Source organism: Bolinopsis microptera, chromosome 7, assembly GCF_026151205.1.
Source record: "Bolinopsis microptera isolate Bmic1 chromosome 7, MBARI_Bmic_1.0, whole genome shotgun sequence".
Classification (NCBI taxonomy): Eukaryota; Metazoa; Ctenophora; class Tentaculata; order Lobata; family Bolinopsidae; genus Bolinopsis; species Bolinopsis microptera.
Window position 1 is genome coordinate 1,606,812 of NC_087078.1, and position 21,869 is coordinate 1,628,680.

The window sequence follows — 21,869 nt, forward strand, 5'->3', positions numbered from 1 at the left end:
TTGTAGAGTAAGTGCACTCTGCACGCAGCTTGTACTTGTAGAGTAGGTGCACTCTGCACGCAGCTTGTAATTGTACTTGTAGAGTAGGTGTACTCTGCACGCAGCTTGTACTTGTAGAGTAGGTGTACTCTGCACGCAGCTTGTACTTGTAGAGTAGGTGCACTCTGCACGCAGCTTGTACTTGTAGAGTAGGTGCACTCTGCACGCAGCTTGTACTTGTAGAGTAGGTGCACTCTGCACGCAGCTTGTACTTGTAGAGTAGGTGTACTCTGCACGCAGCTTGTACTTGTAGAGTAGGTGTACTCTGCACGCAGCTTGTACTTGTAGAGTAGGTGTACTCTGCACGCAGCTTGTACTTGTAGAGTAGGTGTACTCTGCACGCAGCTTGTACTTGTAGAGTAGGTGCACTCTGCACGCAGCTTGTACTTGTAGAGTAGGTGCACTCTGCACGCAGCTTGTACTTGTAGAGTAGGTGCACTCTGCACGCAGCTTGTACTTGTAGAGTAGGTGCACTCTGCACGCAGCTTGTACTTGTAGAGTAGGTGCACTCTGCACCCAGCTTGTACTTGTAGAGTAGGTGCACTCTGCACCCAGCTTGTACTTGTAGAGTAGGTGCACTCTGCACGCAGCTTGTCCTTGTAGAGTAGGTGCACTCTGCACGCAGCTTGTACTTGTAGAGTAGGTGCACTCTGCACGCAGCTTGTACTTGTAGAGTAGGTGCACTCTACAAGAGTAAGTGCTCATTTTGCGCACGTACTCTTCAGTCTTCACGTGTTGATTTGTTGAAGTAAAAGAGCAATGTAATAAGAGTGCTGTATTGCAACTGTCATGAAATGGGTGCATCACTGTAAACATTACTGTAACTTTACAGTGTAAAGCACATGCTGAATCTCACTGCATTTTAGTTCCTTTTTACAATATGTGATTATATGAGTTGATTCTCAAGTTACTGTCCTGCTAGTTAATGTGGTTATTCATCATTACTCTCGTTATAAATCATGGTGATCTCAAATATTATCAGGTAAATTACACAGCCCATCAAATTGAAGTATATCACCCTGATATGTTACAGGTGGATGATTATCTGTTATCAGGTACATAGGTTAGTAGTTAGTGAGCACAACATAATGTGATTTGTAACGCTCGCTCCTGGAGATATGTTTCCTTATATTTAACAACTATAACTGGTAGTGGTATCATCGTTAAACTTGGTCTTGACCGGGTAAAATCTCCACATCATTTTGCGGATAACTTGAAAACTTCTGTTTTTTATTGATTTTCATATTATAATACGGCTTGGTACATACCGATATACCTACCGGGTCATTATAACAGTAATTGGTACTAATTAGCGTAATTACACGAGTTTTCCTGCTTCTAATTGTATTCATGCCAAACTGGGTAAATTGAAGTACATAGTGCATCATATAGATGTGCATGAAGGTGTAAACTTTGTATGTTCACTGTTTAGTTGGTCCTTCCTCAAATAGCATATTATATGATGCGGATGTCAAATGGCACGGTTGTCGTACTAATGATAAATCCAATTCTCATGTCAAATTTTACCATAATTTTTAATTTTCAGTCGCGTGTTGTTGACAATATAAAAGCTAGAATAATAGTTTTGGAATCATTATGCCAATTAAAAATAAATTTATTATTGTCATGAAATTCAATAAGTTAAGTAAGAAGTATTCAATCAATCAAAACATATAACAATCAAAAATTTAACTCCTCAAATTCAATCATACCTCAGTTCATTTTAAAAACCAATAGTTTTTCAATTCAAAATAATACGCTAATGAATAAATGTACAAATCACGTTGGTCATTTATAGTGAAGATACTATAAGCCTAGACCCAAGCAGAGAAGTAGCATGAGGATGTTGCAATGAACTGTGAATGCGACACTCTCCCTCAATTTTGGTCGACACGGTTCATCCTGAGAAATATATTCGTAGTCTGGAGGGCAGACCTCAACTTTAACGCTGACTTCAGTTGTAGCTAGTGAAGTTGAGTCATCTGAAGCTTCAGATCCGGAAGTGTCGTTCTTATCACTTTCATAATCTTCTTCTACTGGTCCTGGAGTCTGCGCCAGTTCTTCTTCTCCTAGTCCTGGAGTCTGCGCCAGTTCTTTTTCTCCTGGTCCTGGAGTCTGCGCCAGTTCTTCTTCAGGAGATACCACGGTTGCTGATTCTGATGCCACTTTAGTTGCTCTCTTCTTTCTGTACGCTAAGGAAGAATCTGATAGTGATAGAAGAACACTTCTTCTTCTCCGGCCCCCTTCAGAGTCGCTGTCCAGGATGTCTATTCTGAAGATCATGGTGAACCTGTAGAGTCTGCTTTGGGCAGACAAGGCTAGGTTCTGGAACCTTATCGTGTAGTATCCTGTGTCAGGGTCCCAGTTGTGCTGTGTTGAATTTAGATCCTGTTTCGTCGATTCAAAATCTTCTCGTTTGTAGATTTTACCGTGAAGTGAAACGCTCAAGTCATCCTCCATCCACGGAATGTACCGATATTGCTGGTCCACGTCCAGGCATCCTAGTTTGGATTGTAAAGGAATTTGGCTCTGAATGCAAATGAGGAAAGCACTAAGAGCCAGCCCATTTTTGCTGATCAGATCAGCCCCCGGTGTCTTGTTAATGTTCTGGGTAGGTTGTATGTAGATTACAACCTCCTCTCCATGGTAAATGCCTCTGGATAGTGTGCTGCTGGATAGAAATTCCGCTGAGTTGTCTTGACTCTTGATGGCTGTTACTTCAAGTTTCAGCGAGTTCTCTTGTTCTGCTGTTATCTCCACTACAGTGTCCAGAGCGACATTTGCCAGGATTTCCTCATACATATCCTCTACGGGGGCGCAGATAGGTTGAACTTGATTTAGGTCGTCACACTGGTATAGTTGGAGCCGGAAGGAGAATAGGCCTTCAATTTCGTTGTAGACAGTCACGTTCTGTGGCAGCATTATGCTAAACTCCCATGTTTGCTGACAGTCTTGATATTTCTGGGAGTTGTCATCAAAAACGTCGGCCAAGTCCCAGTTTCGGACAGGGTCACACATCACCTGGTCCCCTAAGCCGGTACCTGAAGAAAGCTTTTCCGCGTTGATCTCAATCGGGGTTTCTCCGTCTTCCAAAACCGCAAACGTACCACTATCTGAGCCCTTGACAAATACCATCATCAGATGACTGTGGTAGGCATTCTCTAGAATTGTCCTGACTCCAATGTGAACTCTGGTCTTGTCTGTTATCTTACCGTTTTCCCAGAGGGGCTGCACTGAGGCGAAGATAACCTCCGCTTTTACCCTCTTCTGTGACGTCACTACTCCGTTCACAAATATGTACTGGCTGATGGTCCATGATAACTTGAAGGCTGTTGAGAAGAAAGAGGGTTGGTAGATGGTTTCGTTGCCGATCTCTTGCTTGGTGATCCTGATGTGGTTTATTGCTAGGACTGTCGTGTATTGGGTTTTGCCTGTGTTGCTCTCCGACACTGACCAAACTTCATCACGATCGTATACCTGTGATGATGGATTGTATTAAGTATACGATTTTCATTCCCTCATAATTATATGAATCGGATCATTCGAGGCCATGTAGAATTAAGTGTCGAATCAACATTTAAATAAAGAATTGCACCTACGGCCAAAGTGTCTTATAAATATTTGATGGACAATATTTCAAGCAAGAAATCAGAAATTTACACAACGAAACAAACTTTAAATTAAAGGAATCATATTTACCTGACAATTACTGAAACGTTCGAGTGAACCTTTATAGATGTACTGCAAAAAATAGGTACCGCCTATCTCTGTCAAATTGGCAGAGAAGAAATCCTGGCTCAGGAAATTGTTCTCAGAAAATTGGTCGAACTGTGCTGCCAGGGTTTGAGGTTCCTGGACTTGGTAGTTGGAGCAGTTGGAGATTCTACTAGAGTTGATCGAGTCGCCCTCTGCAAAAAAAAATTGTTTTAAATTAGATAAATTATTTTGCAGTATCCAAGTAGCCCGAGCGGACACTATGAAACAGACGTTAGAGCAAAGGTTTATTAGAGTTAGGGTTACATTAGAGTTAAAATTAGGGTTTTAATTATGGAATACCTAATAGGGATTTTAAAACTGATACCAGCATTTTGCTTGTCAATCAGCTAACAATTGCATCTTGCAAAATCTTGCAAAATTTAAAGGCATTAGGAAGCAGTTCTAACGAGCTCTTCTCAAACACAAGGATATAACTTGTAAACTCGGCTAGTATATATGAAACATTTGATATGGAGTTGTAGAGGGAGTTATGTGCCTCGCCGGGCTAAAGTAGTGGATGACCTTGCTGTACGGCAAGTTAAACAAGGATCTGAAACTACTAGGTTCCGCACAGACTCAACTCTGCACCCGTGTCAATATGTTCATTATATGCAAGCCTCTCGATTTATTATATCTGTTTTATTTGCATGATCAGAATTTCGTGATGTAACGTGTTACGTGACGTTGACTATGTATGATATTGATCACTGACATTGTGCAGATTTAAAACTGAAGCGTAATAACAATGATACAATATCGTGCAACAATATTACGTACATCAAGAATAAGTACATGTTATCAGATAATCTTCATTTAATTATGTATCCAGACAGAAAGGAGCTCGCCCGGTTGATTCTGACCTAAATCTTACGATTTACACATGTATTTAAAAGCTCCTGCTAAAATAAACTTTTCGTATCTCTTATATGTTTTAAAACAAATCCCCCTCCAAGCTAAATCTTAGGGAATCTCCTCAAAAATACGAACTCTCTGCTGTGCTGGCGCAACGAGTGATACTTTACAGTTTACTTCGCTATGGGGTGGTCAGAAGATTTGATGGCTCTGTCAAGTTTTGACGAAACTCAACACAGTTCACATGGGTAGGTAGGGTCGGGTTTTACCTAAAGCTGACCTCAAAATGACCTCAAATTAACCAATAAATACGGAAAAACCCTGCGTCGTGCTCTTCTGTGTGATTTTTATTTGTTTATTTCTCGGATAATAATCGATAATTTTTCAAGTGTCAAATCAGCGTGCTGATTTACCTTTCCGATTTAATCTGTAGGCTCAAGGCTGATAACACAGTTAATAATTTAGGAAGTTTACCGCGACCGGGCTTAAATTTTACATAATTTTAGCGGGGTTTCAATTTTCATTGTAGGTAGTGAAATCTGATATTTTCAATGTGAGAAAATTTGATACTTTAAGATAAGTGACGTCACGACAATACAGCTGCCTTGTGACCACAAGAAAACCCGGGTGCAAGGTTGAGTGACTAACAGGCAATGAGGGGCAATTGCAAAAGTGTCATTGAAAGTATCATTGGATGTTAAGTGGGATAAAAATTGACTACTGGGACGATTGTTCGGAAATGATTGAAGAAGCGAAATATTCTTTTACTCGAGATTAATTCTGCGGTATTCAGTTCAGCTTAATATATTATAGTATTATCAGACGTTAAGTGCCAAATCCAGTGGCGTAACGTTGCCTGTTGACGCCCCCGCCGAAAATGCGCCCCCTGTTGGCGCCCCCTCCCTTTTTGGCGCCCCACGGCCTCCCTAAAATTGAACAAATTAGGTGATTTTAGAGGATACGCCGGTAAAATCTCTAAAAAAGTGTGTTTCTACTTTCTAGAGCAAAATGCGCAGTATTGCTCATGCTAGTACCTCAGTTAAGTTTATCAAAACTGTCCCAGATTCAAACTACGATTTTGCACCCCCCTAAGATTGTGCCCCCCCCCCCCCCCCCCCCCGCTCAGCGGGGCCCTTCGTTACACCACTGGCCAAATCCAATTATTCATCGAATCATTTGTAAACCCTGATTTAAGGTGAGATATAATACAGATTATTGATGTCACAAATTTGATAGGGGCCCAAGACTTTGTGCCATGATGACATTGAGATTTCAAGCCTAACATCGCCGAATCGTCACTGTATGAGACTTTTCAGTGTAATATGATATAAGTCTTTATATAATTATAGCGATATTATAATGTATAAATAAAGAGACTGACAAATTAAACTTACCGATAGGATTATCTTTAGTAGTGTACGCACTGAAATCCAGAATAAAGAGATTCTTAACATTAGACGAGTCTACTTCAGCAGGGACCTGGACCGTCAGAGCTAAATAATCTTCATCCTCATCCTCCTCTCGGTAGATGTCAAACTCTGTTACTTTCACTAAACTGTTCTGTAGTCGTTGACCTGCATCGATCTGAGGATGGGGGGTTAGAACTGTGTGATCAGGAAACGTAAAATAGAACACATTTGTTTTTAGACTTGATACTCAGTATTTGAACTATAAATTTAAGTATACATTTTTTATACGATAAAATCATTTATTGCATCTTGGGAGCAGTAATAAATCACTTAAATCTAATAGAAATATCTACATTTCGAAATAGACCCGCTACTTTTCCGGCATTAGCTAGAGATTAAAAGAGTGAAATGGGAGATTGTATGATGTTACTAAGTATTTCTGATAAATGTCACGGTATTCTATTCTTTATCGACACAAATTAATTGTTGAATTAAATTAAACTTGGTGACATTAAACTATACCTCAATCACTGGGTTAGCTTTTATGGTATCACCGAAACTTTGTCCCAAAATGCCAGAAAGGTTCACCAGGATGATGTTAAATAGAATTATTACCCTCAGCATTTTCAAGAAGTAGCGAAATCCTCTTGAGACAAATTCAAAGCGATCGAAATAATAAATGAGACGTGTTGGAATAAGATTGTAATAAACCTCTTATCTTTTTTAGATAAGCGGTCGATCGCCGTATAACTTGTTCATTATCGTGCATTTTGTTCAACGATAAAGATACTGAATTTTACTCGGCAGATTGTTTAAAATGGGGCTGAATAATGCGGTGTCGTTACCGGCACTAATTCACGAGAAAAGTTTAAACCTGGTATCATACAACTGTAGCTGTCTGGTAACACAGTTTAACTCATTGTGCCACGTGTTAAGATGCGAAGTATTTTTCCTGAGAAATATAACATGTATTACAAATAGAAATGTGTCACGTCTACGGTAAATGTCACATAACACACTAGCTTGTTTTTTGTCTAAGATCATTTTAATAATGTTGGTGCCACACCGTCGCTGATAATTGGTGTAAAGGGTGTAAAACGTGACCTATTTAAAAAAAGATGTAATAAAACTGTCACAACCTGTTGTAACTACACTGTCCGACACTATTTTTTCTCTAAATTGTCACTGAGCTGTCAAAGTGTATCCTACTTCTGGTCACTAAACATGTTTGTTTACACAATGATTACACCTCAACTGTATATTCAACCAGCAGCACAGTACACACCCAATCATAGCTCTGTAAAATGTAAATTAACGAAATCACTCTCATTGTTAGTGGCTGAATAACTGTCACGTGATTATTTCCGGATCACTGATAGGCTCTGCTGATCAATCATTGCTGCACTGTGAGAGCCGCTGCTACTGCAACATACACCCAACTAATTGCTATGCGGATGAGGGTAGCTGTAGAAATATAAACATGGTAGCTTCCTGCTGTGTCTATGTCTTGTTCATGAGTGAGAGCTTTAATAAATGGGCTGTTGTTATATTGTATCTCTATTATCTTACATTCAGGAGTGTGGCATGGTGGTTATTCAGTGTGGTAAGTATAGGTAAGTAGGAGTGTAATTAAATTATGGAGGCCTTAAATCACTCCGATCTCAGAAAACATTACTCTCGAATTTACTTAGCGGCCTTTCAATCACATGCAAGAGGAGAGATATGGAATAAAATCACTGACTAATAACTGAATTCTAGATTCCAGGTGAAACCGGTCTGCAGACTTTCTCTCGACAACCAGTCTTTCCGTTAACATTTCCGACAAAAAGCGGAAATGTAGTTCCTGTTTTAGAGCACCTATGGAAGACGCGAAGACATAGTTCCATGCAAATAGCGACAATAATGCTGCGCGCAAACGCGCGCGTTTTGTGGGATTTAACCATAAAGCGCGGCGACATTTTGATTGCACGAATTAACTTATAGTATAGCTAGCGTGCTAGATCACTCTACCTACAGTCGATCTTCGAGATTGTTCTAAAAGAAAAGGGCCTCTGACTGTTTAAACCAACCTAAATCGATGTATTTTAGGACGCTGATTCCGAATCGCCCCCAATGACATAGGGTTAAAATGCTCCCCTGACGAGTTGGAGGACGCGCCGCTCAGGGGGGCTGAAACCAGGTTTTCGATAAAATGCTGCCATTTGTAGTCGAACGTCGCCAACAGTTGCTCTCGTCCAATTAAATCGCTGCATTTTGTAAGTCAGTATGCATAATTGAATTACATATATTCATATGCGGAGCTTGGCTTACAAAATGCATCGATTTCATTGGACGAGAGCAACTTTTGGCGACGTTTGACTACACATGGCAGCGTTTGATCGAAAACCTGGTTTCAGCTCCCCCTGTGGCCGCACAAACTAGCATTCTTGCTTTGTAGGTTTACAACCTACCAGGACGCGCGCCGAGTCGGACTCGTCGACGGTCCTAATTTGGAACAAATATGAAATATTTTACGAGTATCACCCGTTAGTTCTTGCTTCGCAGAGCAACGATCCGGAAGATCGAGCAGAGCAGCGATATGGAAATGTTGACATCGTCAATCAACTGACGAGATATTGGCAAAAAACTGTTTCGATATGTTAATTGTATCACGTCGTTACCCCCACGGTCGTTTCACTTTATCGTTCTTACGATACAGGGGGAGCCGCGCACTCGTGCGCGGCGGGTCATACAACGTATGACCTTGATTGACGATGTCAATCCTTCGCATCTCGCCGATCTGTGGTTGCGAGAAGCATTATTGAATGCGCGCGCGACCCAGTAGTGCATCGCGCTACAACATATGACCGTATCATATGACCGTATCATGACTAAAATGTTGCGTATATAAAAAGGACGTCAGCAGTAAGTTTGTAGCGCGATGCACTACTGGGTCGCGCGCGCGCATCCAATAATGCTTCTCGCAACCACAGATCGTATGCAAATCGGCGAGATGCGAAGGATTGACATCGTGAATCAACAGTAAGTCTGAACTTATTTCCTTTTCTCATTTCTGGTAAAATTTTGAACATTTTCTGAGATAAGAATGAAGAAAGTAAATCTGCTTAATTGAATATGTCATAGCGCATTTCGCCGATTTAGTGGTTGCGAGAAGCATAATTGAGTGCGCGGCGCGGCACAGTAACGCATCACGCTACAGGGCAGTTTAGTAATAAAGCAAATATGTTTAAAAGTATTTCAAGTGATTTATAATAAGTGCATAAATTAATTTTAAATACATTTCAAGATTTTAACTCGATTCAGGAATTTTAAAAGAAGTTACTGCAATGCGCGCAATTTGGAAAGTGTGCATTTGCGGGATCAGGGATATATTTGTAGTATAGGTTTACAATTATTTAGTTTGCTAGCTTATTGTTCGCTCCTATCATCAATCCGAGACTAGATCAAGCTCAAAAGGAGTGCCGTACAAGGTTATAACTAAATGCGCGCCGCGCCAAATCACAAGTCGGATTCATCGACGGTTTTTGGAACAAATATTTTACGAATATTATTTTGTCAAACGTTGTCAACGTTGTATGATCCGCTGCAAATGGGTGCGCGGCTCCCCTGTATCGCAGAAACTCTACAGTGTACAGATTTTCTCACCTGTAGAATTTTTACGATATCGCGATACAGTGGAGCAGCGCACCCGTGCGCGGCGGGTCATACAACGTATAATAAATTTTGTAAACCAGTTATACTGCAGTTGACAGGGCATAGGGTCACGTTTGCTAATTTATTTGTCTCATTATTAAAATTGATTGGGTAATCATGTGATAGGAAAAAAAGGAAAAAAAAGATAAAAGAAAAATGGGGGACCCCTACCCATGTAGCTGAGACACCTCACAGCAAGTAGACCAAAGTGACTCTTGCTTGGAACGGTGCATCGATTACCCGCCGAAGCGGTGGGTTGGGAGTCCCCCCCTGGGATCATTTCGTCCGTAAAATTGTATACAATATAAACTAGTACAATAAAATATCTTCAAAGTTTACATAAACAAATCTAGGAGACCTCAAAGCTCGTCTTCTGGGGGATGAGGTTGAAGGAAACGTCTTACAGTTCAAGATGCTGGGCTGCTCATCTTCCTCTGATTCAGTGCAGTGAGTGTACTTCTTAACTGATCAAATCTGAATCGTGTTCTGATATGATTGTTGACTTGGCTCTTCATGGCTTTTTTTTGTGGTCAGCTATCATCTCCGAGAAACGATCTACAAATTAAGTGCAGAGCGGTCCCATACCTCCGGAGGTTGTGAAGACTAGGGGGAGAAATGATTCTATATCTGACTGAAGTACTCTCTTCATACAAATCTTTCTTTTCTTTCTCATGAGCTCTACAGATCTTATCGAGTGGCTTAAATGTGTTTGTGACACAGTTAGGATGTGTGACCGTGATGTCAAAGAATGTTCTTTCAAAGAGTGCATACAATCCGACAGCTGCAACATCAAGACGGGCTTTATCCTTGGTGTTGGTCTTCTTTGAGAATGAACTTGGTTGGACTGTCAGGAGTGCTGGTTTTATCCTTACATCTTTACTTCAATCACGTGATAGCGACATAGCGTATACTACGACATCTTATTGAGCTTTCAATTCTGCACGCTTCCCACTGAAAGGAACTAGTGCCAGCCCAATCACCTGATACCATGCAATGACAAATGATTAGAGAAACAAATTATATCCTTTATTTACAATGAAATAATACAATACAAATCATAATTTTCCATGACTATTGCATTGGCCATGCTGATTGCTGACAGTTTAAGAAGAACAAGAATCGCAGCCGCTTTTTTTTGTGCATGGCCGCTCAATTTACGATCCGTGAAGGCATATTTAAAGACCTGGGGACCCCAGTCTTTACTGTTTATAAGCATGCAAATATGGCGGAGTGACAGCAGTGGCGTAACGAAAGGCCCTGCTGACCCCGCTGTGCAGGGGGGCGCCGTCTCAGGGGGGCGCCAAATCGTCATTTGAATGTGGGACAATTTCGAAAACTTAACTAAAGTACTAGCAAAACTGCGCGTTTTGCTCTGGATACACACTTTTTTAGAGATTTTACCGGCGTATTCTTTAAAATCACCTAATTTGTTCAATTTTAGGGAGGGGCACCAAAAGGGGAGGGGGCGCCAACAGGGGGGCGCTTTTTTCGGCAGGGGGGCGCCAACAGGCAACGTTACGCCACTGAGTGACAGGCTGAGCGCCACCCATGTAATTCCATATTGAATTTGAAAATCATGTATATTTCTATGTAACCATATGTTTATTGTTTATGCAACCTGTCACAGATCTGTGAAAAATAGTAATACTAACTCGGAATAATAATATGCTATCAATTAGTGCCTAGTGGGATCCGTACATGGTAAAATTAACAATTTATTTGGTCAGTTCAGCGTGAGTCAACACTTATTTAATTCAGGATATCGCTAAAAAAAACTTTGCTCAGTTTAGTTAGGAACGTGAGCGACATATTGGCACGCCGGCACGCATGTACGTATGTATGCACTCACGACAGTTGCAAGCTACCATATATGGGAAAAAAACCTCTGGAAAAAAAAGGTTCATACAGCTCAGTTCATTGAACAATGCACTTCATCGACATTAGGCCATACTCTACTATAGCTTACACCATCGTCCTGGCTAATTTCATTGGAGATGTTCTTAGGTATTACATGTATTGTATATTTAGTGGGTGTAAGTGTTAGATACTGCTTTTACTCATATATACATTCATCAGGCAGGTTTCTGAGTTATTTCACTGGTTGCTTATTCTCTCAAGATGTGTCTAAGGAAAAGTAATCATGGTATAGTACTGTAGAGTCCCAATTTATTGTGGAGTTTAGGGAAAAGGTAAAAACAGTGGTAAATCAGAGGCCACAGTAAACCAGGGCATGTTCATGGGACATATCAGAGCTTACATCACATTTGTAAACTTCTCTTCGCTCTATTTTTTTCTACCTTACCTTTTTTTTTATTATTTGAAAATTAATTGCATCTTCTGCAAATTACTTAGTAAGAACTATCTTCTCATTATAGAAAGTGGGTGTCACATAAACCTACCAATCAACAGGGGTTGTGGAAGTATATTTGTTATTACTGCAAATTTTGTAATACTGTGTACAACTCTCTTTATTGTGTGTGCACTGAATTATTGAGATTGAGATTTAATTACAAACTATATTAAATTAGATTATTTAAGTTGGCTATAGCTATGTTTAAACAGTTAGGATGCAAGACTTTAGAACTTCGAAAATGTTCCCTCCTAATTTAAAACCTTACTTTAACTGGAACCATAACGATTATAAATCTATAATATAGAGGTATATATAATAGGTTCTAACAGTGTTTACATTTTTATCATATGAAATCTTCAAATGCATTGCTATAATTTTTAATTAATTGTTGTCACACTTTTTAAGATGTCTTCAAACTATGAATCAGTAAAGTCTTCAAAGTTAAAGTTCAAAGGGGAGAAAAAGAAGAGAAAAAGAAAAAGGCAAGGTTTGGTTACTGATTATTTTTTCTTTATGATATTTACATGACTCTAATAGGTTTTGATAATATGGAATTTTTAATTCTGATAAATCTACTTCTACAAAAGAATAATATCGATACGCTATTGTGGATTAATTATTATACTGCCTACTATTTAGCACTTATTCAACATAGCTCAGTCGGCATGACAAATGTTTACAGAAATATAATCAGAGAATACAGTATGTTTTGATGTATTTAACAGCGACTGAAATCTCACAAAGAAACATTGTGATCATCTCTGATAATAATTCATAAGTAAACCTTTTATACTGTGTGGTATCCAGTTTTCTTGAACTGCAATGTATTGAAATAACATTAATTCATAATAGAAAGGTTAAGGTTGTATAATAAGGTAAGCCATTAGGCATCAGGTAAATTATAGACAGTTAAACACTCCAATATACTTCATTTTGGTTATTGTCTCAATTAAATTAATTAATTAATTAACTAACTTTGCAGAGGAAAACAAAGAATCAGACGGCACATGGGATGATGACGAAACAGCAAGACACAGGGTATGGTGGATTGTAAGGGACATTCTCGATGTGAAAGGGAGCGTCTTGCTTGAAGACAAAGTCTCTACTTCATATGTCATGGCTTGTGAGGATGCCACCGTTGCTCTTGGTAAGCTACATTTTTACTACTTATACACTGCTTGACTCCATTTACAGGAGCAAGCCCAATTGTTATTGGGGGGCTGAGTGGTGGGGCAGGTGGGTTGGCAGAATAGTAGAGATGAAGTATCCTGGCAAAATTGTCACTATGTGTATTAAGGCAATTAGCAGTATTGTCCACGATATGAGGGGAATTTTGATTTTCTCGTCTACTGCGTCTGCTCTTCCTGTCAGTAGGAAATCGTTGGAATAAATAACTAAGTGTTTTTACTTTCTATTTAATTTATTTGTTAATTTTCTTAAATTTTCTATAGCATGCAATAAGATCACCATCCACTATAACATGATGAAGTGTTAGATCACAAATAACGTAATGTGATTTACTTCATTTTACTTTTAAGTATACTATGATAAGTACAAACTTTTAGGCGGCACTTTTTCAGAAATCATCTGTATAAGTGATCAGTAGCTTGTGCTTAGTTTATGACAAAGATGACCGATCTGATATATTTAGATATTACCCTCAGTAATTTACTCACGATTTATTAGCCTACCGCACCAATGTGAAAATGAAGAACTTTATAAGCGCTTTGGATAGAAAACATTGTCTGACTGAGCTAATAAACTAAAATTAACCATGTTTGGTCATTTCTGAACCCCTGAATTTTTGTCTCTAAAATGTACACTTTACTTCTATTCTATATATTCACTAATATGAGATAAGAGTAGGTACCATTACACGCCACTATACTATGTTCTGCTAATTGTATTTATTTAATGTTCGAGCAGAGGAAGCTTATAATCACTATATAGTAAAAACTTCAATATATTGTTATAGAGTTTGCCAGAGCAATAATATTATGATACAGTACTGTCAATGTTTATGAAAATATAGCACCAGCTCACCAATAATTGCTAGTAATATTGTTACCTTTTAATAATAGCTCATTTATGAATCTTATGTAATAAATAATAAGTATGTATATAGTTTTATAACGGCTTCTATAGAACAGTTCTGTTAAGTTCGTACAAACAAATTAGTCGTGCAATAGTCTTGATCGTACTTTCTGCAATATTTATGTACTTTTTGATAGGTATATATAAATTATAGCTGGAATGTCTCATGAAATTGCCGTTGACATGGAATATAACTGTGGAGGCCTTTATATTCGGCGAAAAGTTCGTGAAAACAATGAGATATTGTCCATTTATTTGGCGATTTCGACGCTCTGACAAGTTGAGTTTTTATACAGAATAATATATAAGCAGATCATTTCTCTTTTTTTGTTTTATAATAGTATGACTTACTAGTTTCAGAAAATTAAGTATATTCAACAACAGCGAGCAGAATGCAAATGTAGCATAGTGGTGTGTAATGGTAAAAGTAAAAAACTCTTTTATTATCATTTTAATGATTTGACGAATCATCTAACCATTTTATCGTATTACATTGCCGGACGGTTTCAATAATATGTATACTGTTTTGCTTAATAGTGAATAAGAATGAGCAATGTATCCATGAAATGACGATTAAAGCTTCCATACATGGTTGTAAATTTTGCAACTAGTTTATACGTATATATTAGAAAACTCATGACTTTTTCATGACTTAATTTTGTGATTGGTATATTTCCCATTAGTTGAAACAGTGTATGTATAAGCTACGTCACAATCGGTCCACGTCAAAATCAATTTGATACCGTATGCAAACTCAGATGTTAACGAAATTGTGTCATCAATAATGAACATTTGTCCAATCTCCGCTTCAAGATTTCACGAAGATTTCAAGAATATGATAAATTGTTTTTGACAGTTACACCCTAACTTAAAAAGTCATGTCCGTAATCAATTGAGTTAGTTCTAATTGCATTTAAATGGATTAAGCGTTGAGCATACATAAATTAGGGTCAAGTTCACTCCAGTTATACTGAAATGTGCTTGATTCTTTAATACTTTAATACTTTGACATTATTAAGCTGCAAAAATTCTGAAGAATATATAAGTATACTTTAGGTTGAGGAATGATTTGTTTTTATGAAACTTTCTTGTAAATGTATTATACAGTAGAACTTCTCTACAGTACCTCAGCTCTATACAGAGTAGCTCGATAGCTCGATAGCTCGGTAGCCTGTTCCATCAAACCTTTAGTTACTTTGCTTGTTTTGTGCAAAAAATGTACTTCATCGTAGCTCGTATCTAATTTGGTGGAGATACGATTACACATTATGGAGCTTTTTCCCAATACGACACAATACGGGCAAAATAGTTTATAATGGGGTATATTAAGACGCAATGAAACTATCGGAGTGATCGGACCACGATGTATGGTGACTTGCCACCCCATGGCAACATTAAAATATATCGACTCTGTTACGCTTAGCAGGTTATTTAGCAGGTTATTTAGCAGGTTATTTAGCAGGTTATTTAGCAGGTTATTTCAGAGACTATAGATACTGGAGAACAGGATCGTTTGAACCTCTCTATATCCGGTTTTTCTATACCGGGTTTTTTGTATACCATGCAATTTCATTTCCCCGAGAGGCCCGGTATAGAGAAGTTTTACTGTATTTTATGTAGAGCGGATTAATGAGATAAGTGTGAACGCTTTATCATCAAACTCACAGGTCTGTACATTAGTCTGGTTAGGAGGTGAGGCACATTTTCCTGTCACGTGACAGCAATTAGCAAATCATCATTCGCTATTAACCAACCAAACCACAGAATCACTGTCCCACGTCAAAAAATATTCCTCTCCTCCCAACTAAAATCATCTATAATAAGTAATGTCCTTCACTAAGATCCACTCTTCAACATGGTGAACTGTAAAGTACAAAACTCTCTCTTTACGCCTTCAAAAAGAAACAGTGTCATCACACAAATGCTAATATGTCTCTTAAACAGAAGTCGCTTCTTTCATGAGACACTAGTCAGAATATATGCTCTTTCTTTTTGTAAACAATTACGTATGCAGTTTATCATGAACCGAGGCTTATAGCAGTGAGTAATGATAGGTAATACGCGGGTAATACGTGGGTAATACGCGGGTAATACGCGGGTAATACGTGGGTAATACGCGGGTAATACGCGGGTAATACGCGGGTAATACGCGGGTAATACGCAGGTAATACGCGGGTAATACGCAGGTAATACACGGGTAATACGTGGGTAATGACATGAAGATGCGAGGTATTCTCTTTTTACCCACGTTCATTATAACCATGTCATCAAACTGATACTTATACTTCCTAGGAGAGGTTCGGGACCAAACTGAAGGACCAGAGAACGCGGAGATATTCACGGCTCTCCCTGGTAGTGCAGCAGATAAGGTCAGTCTTTACTGGTATTCTACAGAAATAGTCTGTCAGCAAGTCTGTGATAGTCTGTGATAGTCTGTGAGCAAGTCGTTACTATTTCAATTTGTGTTGTGTTTGGGAGACGTGATTTGAAAATGCTGCGTTCAGTTTTAACCTGGAAAACTTAGCAGTGGAATCTTTTGATGTACTGTGACTGGCGGAGCTTTAATTTTTGCTATGTTTTCAAATTGCGGTATTATGGGATAGCAAATTAGTAATAATCGAATTCTGTCGCTATATTATGTATATTATATATTATATATAAGCGTATTAGGATGAACCGTTGCAATGTTGCATTCCAAATTATATCTTGTAAGCTTGTAGAACATCTTAGGAAAATCTGTATTTCTGGAATGACAGCCGGACAAAATAAAAATTAGTTTATAATTTAGTGAAAGCTAATCTTACACTGTAGTTTCATAGATATTTGATTAAGTCTAAATTTACACCTTTTGAACTCAACTATGCGGTGAAAATGATAAATAAAATTTGATACCCTCCTGATCATTGGTACGGCACACAACTCTATTACTCTAGTAGCAGGGAATAGTTGAGTGTGCACTTCGATGTGTACTATTTCTGACAACACAGGGTTGTTTGTTAGGTCATTCTTAACCAAAATCGTGTGGGTGCACAATTTGTTTCGCTAGAGACAACCCTACAGGGCAAATTTTCTAAATTACCCTCAGTCGCGTATACGAGATTTTCGTATTTCGGCTCCTGAAGGTCATAGGGACTTCAATTTTAGCTTAAAATTACCGCAATAGCCATATTTATGTACAACTTATGAAGCAACATAAGGTCTCCAGTGCTTTGTTTTATAGATATTGACAAAACACTGTTTTTTGGCTCAGCGAACCAAAAATGGGACTGAATTTTGGTAACTTGAACTAGGAAGATCGTAGAGACTTGAATTTTAGCTTAAAATGAGCGCAAACATCAGATTTATATACAACTTATAAAGCAATATAAGCCCTTTAATGCTTATTTGTTAAGATATTGACAAAAATCGGTCATTTTGACTACACGCGTGAGGAAAAATACCAAATTGGGCAACAACTTTGGTCTTTTTTTGACCAGTTTTGTGCTCAAGTTATTAAAATGTGCTTTGATGTTGTAGATCGGGTGTTTTCTTCCAATATGGGTTTCGGTATAAATCCGGAAGCACCCGGTTCATGGGTGATAGGGGTTAAAAACCCTAAAATGTCAGGCGATGGGCGAGACAATTGTCTGAATTTGGTTATAAAAACACTTGCACTCTTTGCTAGGGTTTGCTTTTTTCTGTTACATCGATCCGATTTCTAACTACTAATCATCCCCCTCTACATCATTCTCTTTTAGATACATGATTTCTATAAGTTCTTGAAGGTACATCCGGCATGATGTAAAGTCTATATCAAAGCATTTTAATGTGGTCTTAACAAGTTGCAAGATATTCAAGTTCACTAATAAAACAGAGATTGTAGGATATTCTTCTTTTACATATTGATTATTGAGTAATTTTGGTTACACATGTGAGGAAAGATACCAAATTGGTTTACCAAACGAAGATTGTAGGTTATCTATTATTCTTTACATGATTATTGACGCAACTTTATAGTCAAACCTGTATTATTTTAAATATATTTAATATTTATCCACACTCTCCATAAGAATATTATTGGGAGTCATTTTGTGGTTAAAATTCGATTAAATCAGTATTTCCAAGCAAAAAACTGCCCCAAATTTCTCCTCCGAATATGGTCCGCTAGTTCGAAATTTTAGCACTTATAAACGTTATTGTTAGACATTACATTAGTGTAATACCACTGAGACCAGATGTAGTAATCTATTCAGATAAAGCGAAGAAGGTGCATCTGAAATAAAGAGAACTTTGCTGATCAAGAGAAAAGAATATTAAGAGATATCAGCAGCTGACAGAAGAGATTGCAAGCTCCAGACAGTAGCAGTTCGAGTTCGAGTTCGAGGCATTTACAACTGCAGCCTCCAAACCTTTATGAACCACCTGAACGTAAACACTAAAGAGAAAAAGGCCATCATACACCATCTATCTGTCCAGAAACACCATTATATGGACAGATGATTGGGAGTTAGTCCAGAGGCTAGTAATTGCATAGTAGGAGCGTATAATGTTTGTAGAATGTAATTATTTTTACAAACTACCGTTCAAAACTTATAGATCAAGTGATAGCCTACCCACAATTATATTACAACGTCGTGGGGTCAGTCGATATTGTTGCTAAAAATCAGGAGCAAGCGTCTTGAAACAGGATACCATGAATCTACATATAAGTTTTAAGTAGTTTCATTCTACGTTTAATATTATTATTGGGTCGTTTACGTTAAAGTTATATTTGGCCATTTTATAGCCTCCCCTCAAAAAGCCCACAATTACTCAATATGTAAAAGAAGAATATCCTACAATCTCTGTTTTATTAGTGAACTTGAATATCTTGCAACTTGTTAAGACCACATTAAAATGCTTTGATATAGACTTTACATCATGCCGGATGTACCTTCAAGAACTTATAGAAATCATGTATCTAAAAGAGAATGATGTAGCGGGGGATGATTAGTAGTTAGAAATCGGATCGATGTAGCAGAAAAAAGCAAACCCTAGCAAAGAGTGCAAGTGTTTTTATAACCAAATTCAGACAATTGTCTCGCCCATCGCCTGACATTTTAGGGTTTTTAACCCCTATCACCCATGAATCGGGTGCTTCCGGATTTATACCGAAACCCATATTGGAAGAAAACACCCGATCTACAACATCAAAGCACATTTTAATAACTTGAGCACAAAACTGGTCAAAAAAAGACCAAAGTTGTTGCCCAATTTGGTATTTTTCCTCACGCGTGTAGTCAAAATGACCGATTTTTGTCAATATCTTAACAAATAAGCATTAAAGGGCTTATATTGCTTTATAAGTTGTATATAAATGTGATGTTTGCGCTCATTTTAAGCTAAAATTCAAGTCTCTACGATCTTCCTATAGTTCAAGTTACCAAAATTCAGTCCCATTTTTGGTTCGCTGAGCCAAAAAACAGTGTTTTGTCAATATCTATAAAACAAAGCACTGGAGACCTTATGTTGCTTCATAAGTTGTACATAAATATGGCTATTGCGGTAATTTTAAGCTAAAATTGAAGTCCCTATGACCTTCAGGAGCCGAAATACGAAAATCTCGTATACGCGACTGAGGGTAATTTAGAAAATTTGCCCTGTAGGGTTGTCTCTAGCGAAACAAATTGTGCACCCACACGATTTTGGTTAAGAATGACCTAACAAACAACCCTGTGTTGTCAGAAATAGTACACATCGAAGTGCACACTCAACTATTCCCTGCTACTAGAGTATATTGTTCTTGTTTATTTTGTGACATCCACTTTTGCTTTCAGCTTTACACTCAGACTCCTTACAACATTGAAAAGTCTACATCATAGCACAACTCTCTTACAAAAATCCTGAGTGTCATCTCTTAAATATACACCATCTAACGTTAATATTTTTAATTAACAGCGACTATTCTAGACAATACTCACCTCTAACCCACTTCATCCCCACAGTTAGCAATCAAGACGGGATACGATAAATTCCTTTCGGTAGCACTGGATGGTTCCATAAGTGGCCGCTCTGAGGCCATCGGGGCCCGAGAGGAATTTCAAATATCCTTCGACGACGGATTTCAGGTAAGCTGACAACAAATATTTACTACCAATAAATTGCTGCATAAAATTTGACTTGTTTAATTTATTATTTATCTATTCATTTAACAAGGATAACTGAGTTCAGTGGTAGCTTCCTGTTCATTTGATTGGGGAACCACCCCGAGCCCGAGTGCGGATATAACCCCGGCCTATATCGCTCTGTTACGTAGCTTGCATTCTTTAAGAAAATTTGTACAATTATACAACGCCCTATCGAGTTACAATTTACAAGTAGAACCAAACGCGCTGTATTGACATGTCACGATTACATATAAAACAGGTTCTCAAGGGATGCAATGGCAGATATTTGACGTTCAATTCCGATGGAACTATCGGCTGTACGTTGGAGGAAATTAAAGACAACACTAAAGTTATCATGAGAACCAGAGGCGACAAGGTTTGGAATTTTCCTGAATTATTTAGATTTCCTCTTTATTTTTTCTCGGTATTTTATCCATTCACCCAGAAGAGTTACCATGTTATTTCAACACTTCAATCTGTCGTTTCACGTCACACCCAAATTCCAAATTTCAAAACTATGGGAGACAACGTTATACTATATAGTATATATTATAATATATATATCACGTATTACGTCACGCAATTTTATTAAATTAAAGTGTTAACTCACATTTACACCAAGTAAAGTTATATATCATCGCCGCTTGTTAATATACATCGTCATACTACTACTATTACTATCGCCCAGGAACGGAAAGTACAAACTCTCGCCGAGAAGGAAAAACAAGGAAGCGTCCGGGAGTATGAGACAAATTACGTCAAAATGTTCCAAAAGTTCCAGGATAAGAAGCTAAAGATTTCAAAAAACGGGACAAAAGATTTGAAAGTTGCTAGGAAGGACGGACGTTTTCACGAGGAAATGCTTGATCGACGGGAAAAGATGAAGAGTGATCGGTACTGCATGTGAAAACAGAATTTCGTAATCAGTTCATAATTTCACTTTCAATTAGTTCATCTTCAGTTATTTGTAATCGTCAGATTTTGCTAGATCACGAATTTTGGTCGACGCTCGGAAAAGTCCTGTCACGCTATCGGACAATTGTCTATGATGTGCAGGTCCTTGAGACTATTAACGGCTAGCTAATGGATATATGAGATAATCTTAGCACTTTTGAGGATTGATTCCTCGATATTATTATACACTGTTTTAATATTTATAGCCCGCTTTTACCCTGTTATATGCAGTTTTAGAGACATTAATGTGACTGCCCGCTTTTTATTCAACATCAGATTTTTCACATTTGATAAGGATATTTACCGTATGATTAACATATTTTATTTAATGTTGATTGCTATGCGCAATTTATAAGTATTATCCCGGCCATGTGCGACTGTCGGTCTAATTTGGGACATGCGAGTCGACTTTTGGAAAAAGTGCGCACGCGCGGTTAAATCTTTGCAGTATCAATTTCCATGCGCAGCATTTCTGAATGTGCGAAATAATGGTCACGTGACCCTATTTTCATGACTGAAATTATTACGGTCTGTGGTTAATTGAATGCAACTGTGTCGATTTTAATAGCCTGACTGACTTCCTCATAAACTATA

General features: G+C 38.1%; 4 protein-coding genes across 5 annotated transcripts in view; 2 read left to right on the plus strand and 2 right to left on the minus strand.

The window, feature by feature from the left end:
- The window catches only part of LOC134818897 (uncharacterized), an 89,125-nt gene that overhangs the window by 37,750 nt on the left and 29,506 nt on the right, over positions 1-21,869 (minus strand). The gene's annotated exons all lie outside the window — the stretch shown is intronic.
- Positions 1-21,869, plus strand: part of LOC134818896 (protein diaphanous homolog 1-like) — a 78,920-nt gene that overhangs the window by 6,137 nt on the left and 50,914 nt on the right. The window lies entirely within an intron of this gene.
- On the minus strand, positions 1,281-6,823 carry LOC134818913 (uncharacterized). Its single transcript, XM_063828622.1, has 4 exons — positions 6,579-6,823; positions 6,042-6,231; positions 3,739-3,947; positions 1,281-3,516 (listed from the first exon to the last, which is right to left on the minus strand). Exons 1-4 carry the CDS (start codon positions 6,678-6,680, stop codon positions 1,846-1,848), a joined length of 2,172 nt encoding a protein of 723 aa, XP_063684692.1. The 5' UTR covers positions 6,681-6,823; the 3' UTR covers positions 1,281-1,845.
- Positions 12,502-21,526, plus strand: LOC134818485 (protein FRG1-like). Its single transcript, XM_063828073.1, has 6 exons — positions 12,502-12,589; positions 13,085-13,249; positions 16,489-16,565; positions 20,160-20,282; positions 20,581-20,697; positions 21,010-21,526. The coding sequence occupies exons 1-6, from the start codon at positions 12,508-12,510 to the stop codon at positions 21,226-21,228; spliced, it is 783 nt and encodes a 260-aa protein (XP_063684143.1). The 5' UTR covers positions 12,502-12,507; the 3' UTR covers positions 21,229-21,526.